We start from the raw sequence: 12,259 nt of genomic DNA on the forward strand, positions 1-12,259 counted from the left end.
AATAGTTAGCTGCTGCGTTTGTCGCATACAGGTTCCCGTAGGCGCTGACACCCTCAAATTCCAGAGGCCCGTGTGCTGTGCGATGTCAGTGCAGGTTAAAGAACCCCAGGTGGTCGAAATTTCCGGAGCCCTTCGCTACGGCGTCCCTCATAGCCTGAGTCGCTTTGGGACGTTGAACACTCTTCAATCAAATCAGCACGTTTCTCCTGGAGTCTTCACAGGAGCCTGAACAAGCTTGGAAGAGCAAAAATAAACTGCTTTACGCCCTTTCGCCACTGCTCTGCGCTTTGAAAACTACGTTTTCTAGCACTGCAGGCCACTGCTCTCACACCAACGCCATGGACAAATAGCGTAATTTTCTAAATCTTTACTTCGCAGATGATAAACGAATGGGAAGATAAGTTCGTCATGAGTTTATGAACATTGTATATCGCATTTGTAAGGTCCAAATCACATCTCTCCCCATCTTTCCCTTAACATACCTTTGGCTATGCTGTTCTAAGCCCTTTTTGATGCTCCTGTAAGGGGCCATAATGCTGTGGAACGTTGTTAGTTTTTTGTTATTTGATTATGTGCTTTGTTTATCGCCGGCGGCTCGCGGCGATAAAAAAATGATGCCGTTGTACAACTCTGCACGCGCAGCACTGGTGAAAAGGGTTTTCAGCAAGGTTGCAGCAAATCCTTTTACCGCCGTAAACAAGAAATGGTAGCAAGGCAAGCGGGTCGCCTTCGAGGAAGTTTGGACAGCATACCGGATGTTTCAGCAAAAACTGTTAAAGAATTTATGAAATGGGCTTTTTTGGGTGAAATTATGGCTTTTGCGGTACAGTAATACCAGTGTTGGCGGACACCAGAAAAACCGGTGAGTCGTCTTAAGTGGCAAGCTCGTTAACTAATTTTTAATAAATAACTGTTTAACTAGTAGAGTTAGGCGCCTAGTAGCAGTTGCAGCCGGTTGTTAGTAATAGCCGCATCAGTTTTTATAATTTCGAAAACGCAATTACCCTCGCCGCTGAGGATCGGCAAAATCTGGCTGCCCCGTGCGAAAATACATTTTCTTTCGAAAGCATGCAGGCAAAGCAACCTCTCCAGAGCTCGTAACTAACCGAAAGAGCCAAATTTTGTTGAGCCACAGCGCCGAGGGCAATCGCGTTTTCGAAATTATAAAAACTGACATGGCTATTACTAACGACCGGCTACAAATCTCTAATCGCAACTAGGCACCTAAATCTACCAGTTAAAAAGTTAATTATTAAACTAGTTAATTAGCTTACTACTTGAGATGATTCACCGGGTTTGTGGTGTCCGCCAACACTGCCGCAAAAGCTATATTTTCACCCCAAAAAGCCAATTTGGAAAAATTTCGAAAGTGTTTGCTGAAAAACCCCGTATTTGCGAAGCTTGGTGGTTTGGGAAAAATGCTAATGAATTGATCGAAACTTTAGCGCACACCAAGGACGGGACGTGAAGAGAGGAACAAAAACACAGACGCATCTTCTTCAACATAACTTCACTGCGTGATACGTATACATATGCACTCATAATCACAATGAGGCATATGAACAATATGAAAAAAGAAGTAAAAGTCTCACTTGCCGGTAACGAAACGGGTGTTCCTGTCATCGCATCCCGGTCCTGTGTTTGCTAAAAAGTTTCGGTCAATATTTTTCAGCTGCAGTGTTTGTTGCGAACGAAAGTTGAACTGATGAAACTAATTAAGCTTTTGATACGGCGAAGCTCAATTACGAAGTACCGCTACACGCACGCACGCGCACACGCACACACGCACAGACGCACGCACACACACACACACACACACACATAAACGCACACGCACGCACGCACACGCACACGCGCGCACACACACGCACGCACGCACGCACGCACGCACACACACACACACACACACACGCGCACGCGCACACGCACACGCACACGCACACACACACACACGCGCGCACGCACGCACGCACGCACACACGCGCACGCGCACACACACACACACACAAACACACACATGAACACACCACATGAAATGAGGAGTACCAGCTGTGGATTTGAGCATGGGGAGGGTGGTGCTTAGGACAAGCAGAATGTAGTAAACCGACCTGCAGTGAGTATTATAACGCACACAATAGTAAAAGTCCTTATACATGCAGCACAGTCAGACTGCCCATCTGGAAGACCGCACAGCGCTGCAGTAGTGCCAGACTGCTACTGGCATCTGTAGTGATGCACCATTAATAGGGAAGAGCACATTTCTCAGCCTGTTTTAATTCGACGCGGTGTCAATAGCGTGCGTTCGTGTTTGTATTTAGTTCGGTGCAACGCTCAGTTCACCGTAGTACATGACAGTGAACGACTGGTGGTGCGCTCGCGTTTTAAAACTGGCCTGAAGGTGCTCTTCATGTTTCGTTGTGGGGTGACACTGCAAACGCTAGGTTAATTTTCGAATCCCGACATAGAACACAAAGCGACGAACGATGCACTGACGCAAGTTTTATGCAACTTTTATGTAACCTGATGCTTCTATGGAGTTTCACTGACGAGAAGAAGCTTGTTTGTTTATATTAGTTTTTTTATTGGTTTTAACATTCCAAAGCCAATCAGGCTATATGAGGGACGCCGTAGTGGAGGGCTCCGGATAATTTCCACCACCTGGGGTTCTTTACCGCGCACTAACATCGCACAGCACACGGGCCTCCAGAATTTCGCCTCCGTCGAAATGCGACCGCCGCGGCCAGGATCGAACCCGCGTCTTTCGAGTAAGCAGCCGAACACGATAACCACTGGGAAACCCCGGCGGCACACAACAAGAAATGACAAACGTCCTAATGACGCAATTTTGCGCAATTTTTTTTGTAACCTATTACTTCCACTAATGCGTTGCACTGAACTGTCACTAACGCGAAATGTTTTTCGAAGAATCAGCGGGCAACTTGACGTACAAAATGAAATGCGATTTGTCAAAGAAAACATACACTCGCCAGTGTGATCAAGGCACCCGTACGGGCGCCGAAACGTTAATTCCTTTTTTTTCTTCATTGGCGAGTGTATGTTTTCTTTGACAAATCAGTATGAATTTTCCTCGCCAGACGGGATTCCGTCCAACCCTAGACTTCGAAATGAAATGCCGTAAGACTAAAAGGTTTTTTTTTTTCTATACCACTCGATCTCCGAAGCAAATAAGACTTTTGCTTTGAACCGGCAACGCATCTTGCAGATTTAGTTTAGTTTAGTTTAATTTATAAGGTTTAACGTCCCAAAGCGACTAAGGCTATGAGAGACGCCGTAGTGGAGGGCTCCGGCAATTTCGACCACCTGGGGTTCTTTAACGTGCACTGACATCGTACAGTACACGGGCCTCTAGAATTTCTCCTCCAAAGAAATTCAACCACCGCGGCCGGGATCGAAACCGCGTCTTTAGGGTCAGCAGCCGAGCACCATAACCACTGAGACATCGCGGCGGCGGCATCTTGCAGATTTACCTTCTCTTCAAGATTATGTGTGTCATTCATTATGCCTAGCCTTCCTACCGCGTCTCTCTCCTGTCATTCTTTTCTGAAAGGGCAGCATCACGAAGCTAGTTACCACGTTTAAACCCTTCCACAGCATGAAGACAGACATTCACCTGCTTTTGTAATGTTGGAACTGGGGTTGAAATTGTACATCACCGCAAAGCACGCTACCCGCCGCCATGGCTCACTGGTTAAGGCGCTCGTCAATCGAGCCGGAGTACCGGGGTTCGAACCCAACCGCGGCGGCCGTGTTTCGATGGAGGCGGAACGCAAAAGGCGCCCAAGTGCTGTGGATGGATGTATCGAAAAACTTTATTTAGCAAGAATTCGAGGCACGCAGGCCTCCTGGGTCTCCGCACGACCCGACTCACGGTCTAAACGTTCATGTGGTGTTGGTTCATGACCTGCGATGTCAGTGCACGTTAAATATCCCCAGGTGGTCGAAATTATTCCGGAGACCTCCACTACGGCACCTCTTTCTCTCTTTCCTTCCCACCTTCCTCCCTTGCCCTACGGCGCGGTTCAGGTGTCCGCCGAGATATGTGAGAGAGATACTGCGCCATTTCCGAGTACAACAGATCAGCATTCATTGGCGATATGAACACTCGTCAGAGAGTACAGCAGTATCATGAGATTACAACAGTTTGTTCGAATAGTGAACTTAAAATGTAACCTACACTCCAAACATGGTGCATTATGTTGTTCTGAATGGCGTTTGTGAAGAAAGAAATAACGGAACTAACAAATACGGGCGATTTTACTTCATAGTGACCAGCAAGCAAAATTCTCCATGAATGCACCTAAAACAGGTCGTCCGTCGGTATTAATGTGCGTTGGCCAGCAAACATACATGGCAGTGAGGATTTCCCTGTTTTAGTCGACGCTCCATGCGCAGCGCATGCAGATGGTTCCACCCACCGCCGTGAGTGAAAAGCTAACAGAGCCTATGTCTTTGTCTATGTTTAAATCGAATTTAAAAAGTTTTCTTTTGCAGCAATAAGTGGAGTGAACTGCTTCTATTCACTTTAGAAAATTCTTTTCCTTAATTCTTTGCTAGAAATTTCGTGTTTGTTCTTTTGTGCTTTGACAACGGTATCCGTGTATTCTAAATTGTTTCGTTATATGTCTTTGCACAAAGCTGCATTTTGTACAATATTATTTATAGTGGTTTGTTATTCTTGCTTTGCTTGTCTGTTTGTTTTTCTTCCTGCTAATCTCTGTTTCATTTCCATTATATAAGTATTCCTGATTTAGGTTTGGTTTATGGGGTTTAACGTCCCAAAGCGACTAAGGAGACGCCGTAGTGAAGGGCTCCGGAAATTTCGACCACCTGGGGTTCTTTAACGTGCACTGACATCGCACAGTACACGGGCCTCTAGAATTTCTCCTCCAAAGAAATTCCAGCCGCCGCGGCCGGGATCGAACCCGCGTCTTTTGGGTCAGCAGCCGAGCACCATAGCCGCTGAGCCACCGCGGCGGCTATTCCTGATTTAAATTACTATTGTTATTACTGCTAATTGTACCTCTCTGTGATGCTGCATGTTTTTTATCGAAGTTGGTATCAATCTACCGGGGGTCCCATGACAGTCGTTAGACTTTGGGACCCTTTCCTGTAGACTGAATTCCTGTAACTAATATGTACCGAATAAATTCTTATCTTATAAAAAAAATAGAGTGAGACTATCGGTTAAGGGAATGGCGGCGAGCCAGTGCGCAGGATTGGAGGGAGGAGCGCTATTGTCCTGCGCACTGGCCCCGGCCGCTATTCCCCTGACCGATAGCCTCACTCTGTTCCAAAACTCTCTCGTGTGTTCGGCTGCTGAGCGCGGAGACGCGGGTGCAACACCGACCACGGCGCCAGCGTTTCGGTCAAAGATTCCCTTGTACTGTGCCGTGTGCCTTCATGCTATAAAACTTAAAGTGGTCGAAATTAGAGGTGCCATGCAACATTATTGGATAAAGTTATTTCATGAATGGGTTGTAAAAGGAGGCCGTTTCACGAAAATCCTCCAGCAAGAATTTTTTTGTTGCGCTTTGTACAACTCAGTTACATGTAGTCAAACTTTGAATTTCATCGCCTTGGGGCGTCTCTTCCACCCGGTCCCACTGCCAAGAATTTCCTGGCGGGGACGCCGGGCGGCTGACTGTCCGCAGCCACGGCAGGTGCGTGACGTCTGAAAGAACCTAGACACGTACTCGCGTGACACGCAGGAGGGTGCGAGTCGCTGGTCGGGTCTGAGATTTTCACTTCCCTTTGGCACCTGAAAGCGCATTTTTGTACGAGTATAAGAATCTTCTGAGAGCAAAATTTAGCGATCGAGTGAGCTCATATACTATGCCCGAAAAATCGCAGGGCTTTAACGCAGTTAAACCGAGCAGATGTGCGAATGCATGTGTTCATTCTTCAGTTGGTGGGGACTCTTAAGCTTCGCCTTAAAGGTATAACGCAATAGCTTAAGTGGCTTAATGCCCATATGAATGAATGAATGAATGAATGAATGAATGTTTATTTTTGACAGAAAAATGAGTCTGCCGAGGAGGCTGGCAAAAAAACAACGAATGCCTAACTAAGTGTCAGTCCCCTTTCTGAATACACAAAACACTCAAGCAACACGGGTAAGCAAACTACATAAAGTATATACATACACTTAAAAATGGAAGGTACATGCCATAAATAATAGAAACAGTGAAAGCATGTTGCACTTTCAAGGTAAACAGTCATATCTGAATCGATAACAAGTACAAGTTCACTTTTTTTTTGAACTTTCCTATAGAGATGACGATTCATTTACCATAGTGAAAAAGAGTCGAATGATGATTTAGAAAATCTGGAATTAAGGAAGATTGCTTTTGCATACCGTAGTTTGTCCGTATCTTGCCCGCGCTGTACGTAATGTGCCTTGTATTATATTTGTGTTTTTTTGGAGGGTAGGTTCTGAAAAAGGCGCTATCATTATTTTTTTATTTCTTTATTTCTTTATTTATTTCGGAATACTGTCAATCTCTTCTTGGGATTTTTACAGGAGAGGGCAAAACATTCAAATACAGGTTCAGTGCTATTTTTTTAGAGTAGAAAATAAAGGCAAAACATGCAATACAAATGGCAATAATAAATAAAGCAATCGTGTCATCAAACTGATGATGGCACTTGAGTACAATAAATACACTGAGAAGAGTACTGTAATACAAGAATACAAGCAAGGTTATGATGAGAGGAATGAAAGTACAGAGCTCTCCGCGAGGGAAATAAATTTTTCTATGGCGTGCTGGGCTGTGACTGATGGAAGCAAGCGATTCCAATCCCGAACAACTTGTGGAACAACTTGCGGCTCATCTCTCAAAATATTACAATAGCTGTTTGACCAATGTGCAGAATTGGGCATTCTCTGCTTAACATTCATAGATAACGGCGGGTCCTCGGGTCGCACAGTCCCTACCGGTGGCGCTGACAGAAACAGCCGCTGGTGGGGCTTGTGCGACCCAGGACACACTTCCCGAGAAACGTCTTGCGACGAATTATTAATTTAATGCCACCTGCAAATGCAGGTTGGGATCACTCCACAAGGTAACGTGACCTAGGTGAAGCGATGACCTCCTCCCATTGCCTACAGCAGGCGCGACGCTACTCCAAACTTACACTTACCCGAGCTTACGCCTCGGTTTAGTTCGGAGCACAAGACAAGTTTACAAGATTCTTGCTCGGTGTTGGTACATCTGGAGTACTACTTTTGCGCTAAAATATGTTGCAGGGCCCCTTCAGCTGGAGCCCTCATCTACAACACATCTTTTCCTCTGTTTTCTTTCACTGCCTCCTTCCTAACTTCCCTCACGGCGCGGTTGAGTTGTTTATCGAGAAATAACGGAATTACTCTGGCTGCCTTTTTTGTTCTTCAGAACCGATTTTTTTTTCAAGTGTCTGCGGAGAGCGAGAAAGGTACCCAACCTTTCATTTCCAGATAACCAATGAATACTACTATTACTCACCTGACCCAGGCCGCCGTAGTTGATGCTGGCGGGGCCCGAGGAATACAGTAGAGGTGGTCTGAGAAGTCCTGCTGGGACGACCAGCACGTTTGGAGCGGAGAGGTAGAGCACGTCCGTCAAACCGAAGTCGAAAGCCGGCTCACTGTGGTCGACCACGAGACGCCGCGCCTCCAGTTTCATCGCCCGCAGCCACGCCGGAAGGAAGCGGGCGCCCGAGTCCTCCTTGTCGGCTGCACATCGCCAGGAGAACGGCGATGAGCCCCGTATTGACCCACAGTGGCGCCCTCTGAGTGTTCTTCCCAAGTTTATAGTCTCACATAAAACGCCCGAGCATGCTCACTTCTATCGTCTCCCGCTACCCTTAGAAAAAAAAGTTTGATAGTCTATAGAATGTCTATAGACTGCTATAGTGTCTATAGTTCATAGATTGTCTATAGACAAAGTCTACAGGCAATACAAATGCCATAGATAGTCTATAGACAATCTATAGATTTATGGCCATACACTTTTAGTAGACTTTTGCCTATAGACGAATAGACAAAAAGCAATATCTATAGGAAGTAAATAGAGTCAATAAGAAGTCTATAGACTGTTTATAGACCATTTTTATGAGGGCACGTACAGCCAGCTGACCGCACTTACTAATGCGAAAGCAATGCACGGCTCATCGACAAGGAAACCCGACGTCGCATAAAAAGTGGTGGAGTTAAAGAAACTCCCCATTGGTCGAAACAGGTATGACGTCATCAAGGCGCGAAAATTTGACATGTTAACCAGCATTAAGGAGCACTGCAGCATTTTCAACTGCACCAAGTAGAAATAAATACAATAGAACTGGAATAAAATTGGAATAGAATCACAATGCTCCCACAATACTCGCACGTAAGATCCTTAAGTGCCCCCGGTAAGTAATGTTCTTGCGTATGCCGTCTGGTTATTTCGGCATCCTCGTGGAGACGGCGGCTCTGCCTCGTTGCGCAATCCCAGATGCCGTAATGCCGCAATCCTTTTTGTGGTTTGTATTTTTTATGAAAAGTAGAAATATTGCAGTAATATATAAAGCATTCCTGTCGCAGACGAAAATGAAAAATGTAATTACTAGCAGAGCTCCTGAGGCTCTGCTGTGACAGGGGAAATGTCCTACAATTTATGGTCATGAGAAGTTATTCAAAAAAGCTAGAGGTTCATACGTGGTCAAAGACGTTGTAAGGCAACATCAACAAGGAATGGTGGCACAGCGCAGGCAGACATACGAACCCTGCAGTACTTGGCTTTATAACTCGAGGAACTTATAAAAACTCACTGCTTAGAAATGTTGACCCAGCGCTACGAGACGAGGACTCAAAGAAACACATACGGATGGGCATGTGCTTTTCTTTGTGTCTTCGTCTCGTAGCGCTGGGTCAACATCTCTGAGCAATCAAGCACTACGACTTTTGCAAACTAGAACTGGGCACCGACACGCCTTTGTGAGAGCATACTCATCCTCGCCCTCATGAAGACCTCGCGCGGTGAGGTGGAGATGTGGGAACATGCATTGCTTAACTAGCCTTTAACCTTAACAAGCATCATGTCGTCGCATGCTTCATTCATTTGTACTTTAAACGTAGTAGCCGCAGGAAACGAAGAAGCATTTGCTGCTTAACACGGCCACTTGTTCTCGTACGGACTCAATTTGTCTTGTAATGAGACATTCGTGCAATCCGATGATTGCAGCCTCTTGAGCCCTGTGTACTTTGAGAGACCTGCCGGTTCACTGGCCATGCTTGCCAGCGGTATCTGGTTGCCTACAGGATGCGTTGCAGCGCCGAAGCATTACAGTATATTTACAAAGCGGAAATAGTGCAAAATGCCATCGAAACGCAAAAAAAAAAATATGAGGGCGATCAAATAAATTGATGTGGAGGGGATGCAATAGAATGCTTCTTTCACTCTCCAGTCTACTCCGGTTTTGATTCTGCTCCAATTCTGACTACACAAGTGCGCAAAATGTGCAACATTCATAGATCGCCTCGAGCACTCATACCGCTACCGGCGCAATAGTTAAGCGACGCGGCACTGCACCCTCAGCTGGCTTGCTTAAACACAGCCGCCGGAGGGGCTTGTGAGACGCTGTACTCGAGCTATGCGAGCAGGAATTGCTCTGGCAAACTTAATTTTTGAAAGAATACTTCTTCGGGAGGCTGTATACTTTGGAGGTTGGCCTGCTGTTGCCTGAGCCATTTTCTTAGTCATTTTCATTTTAGCTGAGTCATTCTTCGTCCGACGTCTCCCTCCTCTCCCCTAGAAGTGAAGAAGGGGAGGGGAGCTGTCATAAATGACAGCTGGAAAGAGGCAAATCTCTCAAACACCACCTAGCCCACCGTTTATAAAGCTTTTTCAGTTTCGAAACTTCTCCTCCCGAAGCGGCCGCGTTTTGCGCCCGGCCTCTGAGATGGCGCTGCAGTCGAAGTTTGCGCCACGCTCGACGCTAGCTAGCCACGCCGCGGTTCAGCAACGTTTCTGAGGCTCCGTTTGTCGTGCTCATTTGCGTCGCGTTCTTTTGTTATCAAGTGATCCTGTCGTTATGAGTTGAGTGTTTGTGCACTACGCCTCAGCAGCTTTCGGTGTGTGGTCGGGTGCGGACGCTCATGGTGTGGACCCAGCCTGCAAGTAGCGTGGGCTGCCGAATGTTCTCGAGCGCCAAGTTTTGGATTTTTTCGCTGTCAGAGGGTAGGTGGTGTGCGTCATTTATGGTCTTTAGAGTGTGCTAGGACTGTCAACCAAATGCCAACGTGTTTTGTGCCGGGATGTACCAGCGGGTACCGGCGCAACACGGAGAAAAGGCACTTCTTTTCTCCGCCAACCGATCCAAATCTCCTTGCAAAATGGTCGAGAGCGATACCCCGTGCAGACAAGGTGTTGGGGAAAACATGCAAAGTGTGCGACGCCCACTTCCAAGAAGGGGATATTCTGAAGTCATATAAGCATGTAATCAACGGAGAAGTGATTGAAATCGAGCGCGGTGTATGGTCTCTAAGGAGTGATGCAATTCCTACCATATTTCCTAATCTCCCGATGTACTTCTCCTCGAATCGTAAACGGCGAAAATCTCCGAAAAAGAGAGCAACCGTCTCAAGAGACGCAGTGGCAACGCAGAGCGACGCTGCAGAAGATATCGATATCGAGCGAGAGCAACCAGAGCCCGTGCAAGACAGCTGCTTGCATGTTAATGAGCTGGTGGAGAAGAGTGCTTCTTTGAGGTTACCTCGTCAGTGGAGATCGGCAGCTCTTGAAGATGAAAATGGGCGCCGATCACAGATTGTTTTTTACACGGCAGGATTGGAGGCAGATGTATATACAGTGCTCAAGAGTGTCGTAGTTCGCGAAGACATGAGTTATGTTGTATCTGCCCGCGGAAAACTGGTGCAGACGCTGCCCATGGATTTGGCAATCACTTCGTTAGCAGACGTAGAGGCAATTGTGCAGGTTGTACAAACTATGCAAGTCTGTCAAGGTTGCACCTCTAGCAGGGGAGGAACTGTATACCACAAGCAGTGCAGAGTTCTTACTGAGGCAGAAAAAGGAGTCTGTATAAAGTGTGCAAAAATGACGAAGGACCTCAAAAGAAGAAGTGGGCTGAAACCCAAGAAAAAGGTGTGCCTTGCAGCACCTGTTTTGAGGAAGAGGCTCATTCGTGCCGCTGCAGCTCGGGAGAAAAAGAAGAAAGAAATTAGCGAACTCAGTGAAAAACTGAAGAAAGCGTTTTCAACAAGTCTAGGTGAAGTGACACAGGACCTGCCAGAAGCACAAAAGATGGTCATACAGGCAGCCGTCATGCAACAAGCGGCCAAGTCGCCACGTGGGCACCGGTACACTACAGACTGGCTTATGATCTGTCTGCTTCTGAGGCTGACAAGCCCAAAGTGTTACAGAACTCTATCTGACATGAAGATTTTGCCCCTGCCAAGTGCCAACCGTCTTGTACAGCTACTGAAAGGTCTTCCATGTGGCTACGGCTTAAACAAATTTGCCCTTGGTAGCATAAAACTGCATATGGCAGGCAAGCCAGAACATTACACATATGGTTGTCTAATCATCGATGAAGTGAAACTCAGGGAAGGAACCGAGTTTAACAGGTCGTCCTACAAATTTGATGGCTTTGTAGATTACGGGGATATTACTAAAGTTGGCACAGAACAGCTGGCAGACCATGCACTGGTTGTTATGTTCAACCCAATGTTTGCGTCATGGGTCCAACCCATAGCAACTTTTGCAGCTAAGGGTGCAGCGCCAGGATGGGTCTTGGCAAAGGTGGTAATGAGCTCAGTGCTACAATTGCATGAACATGGTGCTCGCGTACTGGCAGTGATAAGCGATGGTGCCGGAAATAACAAATCGATGTGGACACACCTCGGCATCAGCGGAAAGGTGGAGCACCCACAGTGCAAGATTGAACATCCCTGCCTTCCAGAGGGAACATTCCTCCACTTCATTTGTGACGTGCCACATATCGTGAAATGCATCCGGAATCATATGATGAAGCACAAATATGGTCAGGCAAGTTAAATAATTCCTTGGATATGCATGTCTCTTGAGTGATGACGCTGTGTAACAGAGACTTGTTCACCTATGTTTAATTACTGCATATAACGAAATGGTGTACAATAATTTGTTGCAGGTAGGTGAATACCAAGCAAATTTCCAGCACTATGAACGTCTTTTTGAGGCGGAAAAAAAGGCCGCTATAAAAGTGGTTCCTAAGTTGACTGAGCACC

The 12,259-nt window shown here is 46.5% G+C and overlaps 2 protein-coding genes across 2 annotated transcripts in view; one reads left to right on the forward strand and one right to left on the reverse strand.

The window, feature by feature from the left end:
• Window positions 1-12,259, reverse strand: part of LOC149325858 (neprilysin-1-like) — a 105,309-nt gene that overhangs the window by 10,429 nt on the left and 82,621 nt on the right. The window contains exon 9 of the mRNA XM_089562646.1: window positions 7,503-7,732. Within this exon, the coding sequence (XP_089418772.1) occupies window positions 7,503-7,732 (230 nt within the window). The remainder of the gene's footprint in view (window positions 1-7,502; window positions 7,733-12,259) is intronic.
• LOC149325859 (uncharacterized) lies at window positions 9,868-12,180 on the forward strand. The gene has a single exon (XM_089562666.1). It carries the CDS (start codon window positions 10,269-10,271, stop codon window positions 12,048-12,050), a length of 1,782 nt encoding a protein of 593 aa, XP_089418792.1. The 5' UTR covers window positions 9,868-10,268; the 3' UTR covers window positions 12,051-12,180.

Source organism: Amblyomma mixtum, chromosome 10 (genome assembly GCF_055824585.1).
Source record: "Amblyomma mixtum isolate Tamu chromosome 10, ASM5582458v1, whole genome shotgun sequence".
Classification (NCBI taxonomy): domain Eukaryota; kingdom Metazoa; phylum Arthropoda; class Arachnida; order Ixodida; family Ixodidae; genus Amblyomma; species Amblyomma mixtum.